General features: G+C 44.8%; 1 protein-coding gene across 1 annotated transcript; it reads left to right on the top strand.

Annotated features, from left to right (window-relative positions):
• The first annotated feature begins 415 nt into the window (after positions 1 to 415).
• LOC147434591 (uncharacterized) lies at positions 416 to 1,622 on the top strand. The gene has a single exon (XM_086489986.1). The coding sequence runs from the start codon at positions 512 to 514 to the stop codon at positions 1,562 to 1,564; it is 1,053 nt and encodes a 350-aa protein (XP_086346112.1). The 5' UTR covers positions 416 to 511; the 3' UTR covers positions 1,565 to 1,622.
• The last annotated feature ends 264 nt before the right edge of the window (positions 1,623 to 1,886 follow it).

The following is a 1,886-nucleotide window of genomic DNA, read 5'->3' on the forward strand; positions in this document are numbered from 1 at the left end:
ACTATTAGGCAGGGCGTGGACGTGTGGGGAAGGAGCCGTGTCGTAACTGCAGTTCGTGACGTTATGGAGACGCCAAGCCGAGGAACAATGGCCATGTCATCATGGAACTCTTACGCGCGGCTGAATGAATCGACAGATCGACGTGGTGGCTGGCTCAAGGGGCTGCAAGATCTGATACTAGTTGATGATTGGTTGCAGGTACCTTCTAGGTGGATGTTGATTGGAGAAGGGAACACAACTTGGAGCTAGATGATTGGGTTATATCGTGCTAGTACTCCTGCCAGTTACACGTCATCGTCGGTATCTTGCAGTGATTGGACAGGGTGGTGGCGAAGGCGACGCTCATGCAGCTGGCAGCTGCACTGGTGGTTAGAAAAGGCCCTCCATGCAGGCATATATTGATCCTCAAAAAAAATTGCGCTACAACACACGCAAACACGAGCGCGCTCTCACATACACACACGCAGACACAACGTACGTCCTTACCCTACTTCATACCCACGCTGCACTTATGGCTATCAGCGGCTGCAGCCGCAGATCATCATGGACCTTGGCCCTGCTCTGCATTGCATTAATCCTCCTGCTCCAGCAGCTTGCGCAAGCCTCTTCCTCTTATGGCAGCCAAGACGGCCAGCAGTCTCCACAAGACTACCGTGAGGAGGAATATGAAGATGATGATGGCAGAGGTGATCATGAACAATCCAAAGAGTACCACTACTGCCAAGATGACAATAGTCGCAATAATGGGGAGAGTAACAACAACAAGAATGAAGAGTGCCACAATGACAAGAGTGAAGAGAACTACGATGATAGCAATGAGCAGAGCTATAACAACAAGAATGAGGAGAGCCGGGACGACGACAATGAAGAAAGCCACAGGGACGAGTATGAGGAGAGCTATGGGGACCAAAATGAGGATAACAGTGAGTATGGGGATAGCCACAAGGACAAGAATGAGGACAGCCATGATGACCAAAATAATTATAATAGTAAGAATGAGGAGAGCTCTCACGACAAGAATGAAGAGAGAAATGATGAAAAGAATGAGGAGAGTGACAAGGACAAGCATGAGGAGAGCTACGATGGAGAAAATGAGAATGGTAGTAAGAATGTAGAAAACAATAATAATAGTAAAAATGGGGAGAGCAACAATAGTTGGAATCAAGAGAGCCATGAAGACAAGAACGAAAAGAGCAGTGATGACCAATATCAAGGGACCTACAACGATAATGCCAAGGAGAGCTGTGAATACCAAAATGAGGATAGTCACAATGATAAGAGTGGGGAGAGCAATGACTATAGAAATGAAGAAGGCCATAATGATAAGAATGAGGAGAGCTACGATCACCAATATGAGAGTAGAAACAAAAATGGACAAAGCGAAAATGATAAGAACGAAGAGAGCCAAATTCATAATGGTGGTACAGAGAATGATGAGAGCAATGAGGAAACAAATGAAGAGAGTCAAAATGGCATGAATGAGGAGGAAGACTCGAGCACAAAAACACAAGAAGTCCAAATATTAGGACCAAGGAAAATAGGCCCAGGTGGTGGTATTCATTGATCACTCACCACGTTCACTTTTTAAACAAATGATCAATTTAGGCTATAACGCAGGTCTATGTAACCATGTACCTAGACTCTAAATAATAATTTTCAAAGACCTTAATATGTGTGTACTGTGTGTGTGTTTTAGGGGGAGGGAGAGAGAGAGAGAGAGAGAGAGAGAGAGAGAGAGAGAGAGAGAGAGAGAGATGATATGATCTTCCTTGAAAGTGACATATGACCTATGGGGCTAACTGAAATGCCACATTTGAGATAACATGCAAGGTCCTGCTTGGATGAATTTTCTTACATTTATCATTGGTATGAGGTAGCATGTCATA

Source organism: Adiantum capillus-veneris, chromosome 19 (genome assembly GCF_014529385.1).
Source record: "Adiantum capillus-veneris isolate H3 chromosome 19, ASM1452938v2, whole genome shotgun sequence".
NCBI lineage: Eukaryota > Viridiplantae > Streptophyta > Polypodiopsida > Polypodiales > Pteridaceae > Adiantum > Adiantum capillus-veneris.

Excerpts from the sequence above, each read along its gene's own strand:
- LOC147434591 (XM_086489986.1), top strand. The coding sequence starts at position 512 with ATGGCTATCAGCGGCTGCAGCCGCAGATCATCATGGACCTTGGCCCTG.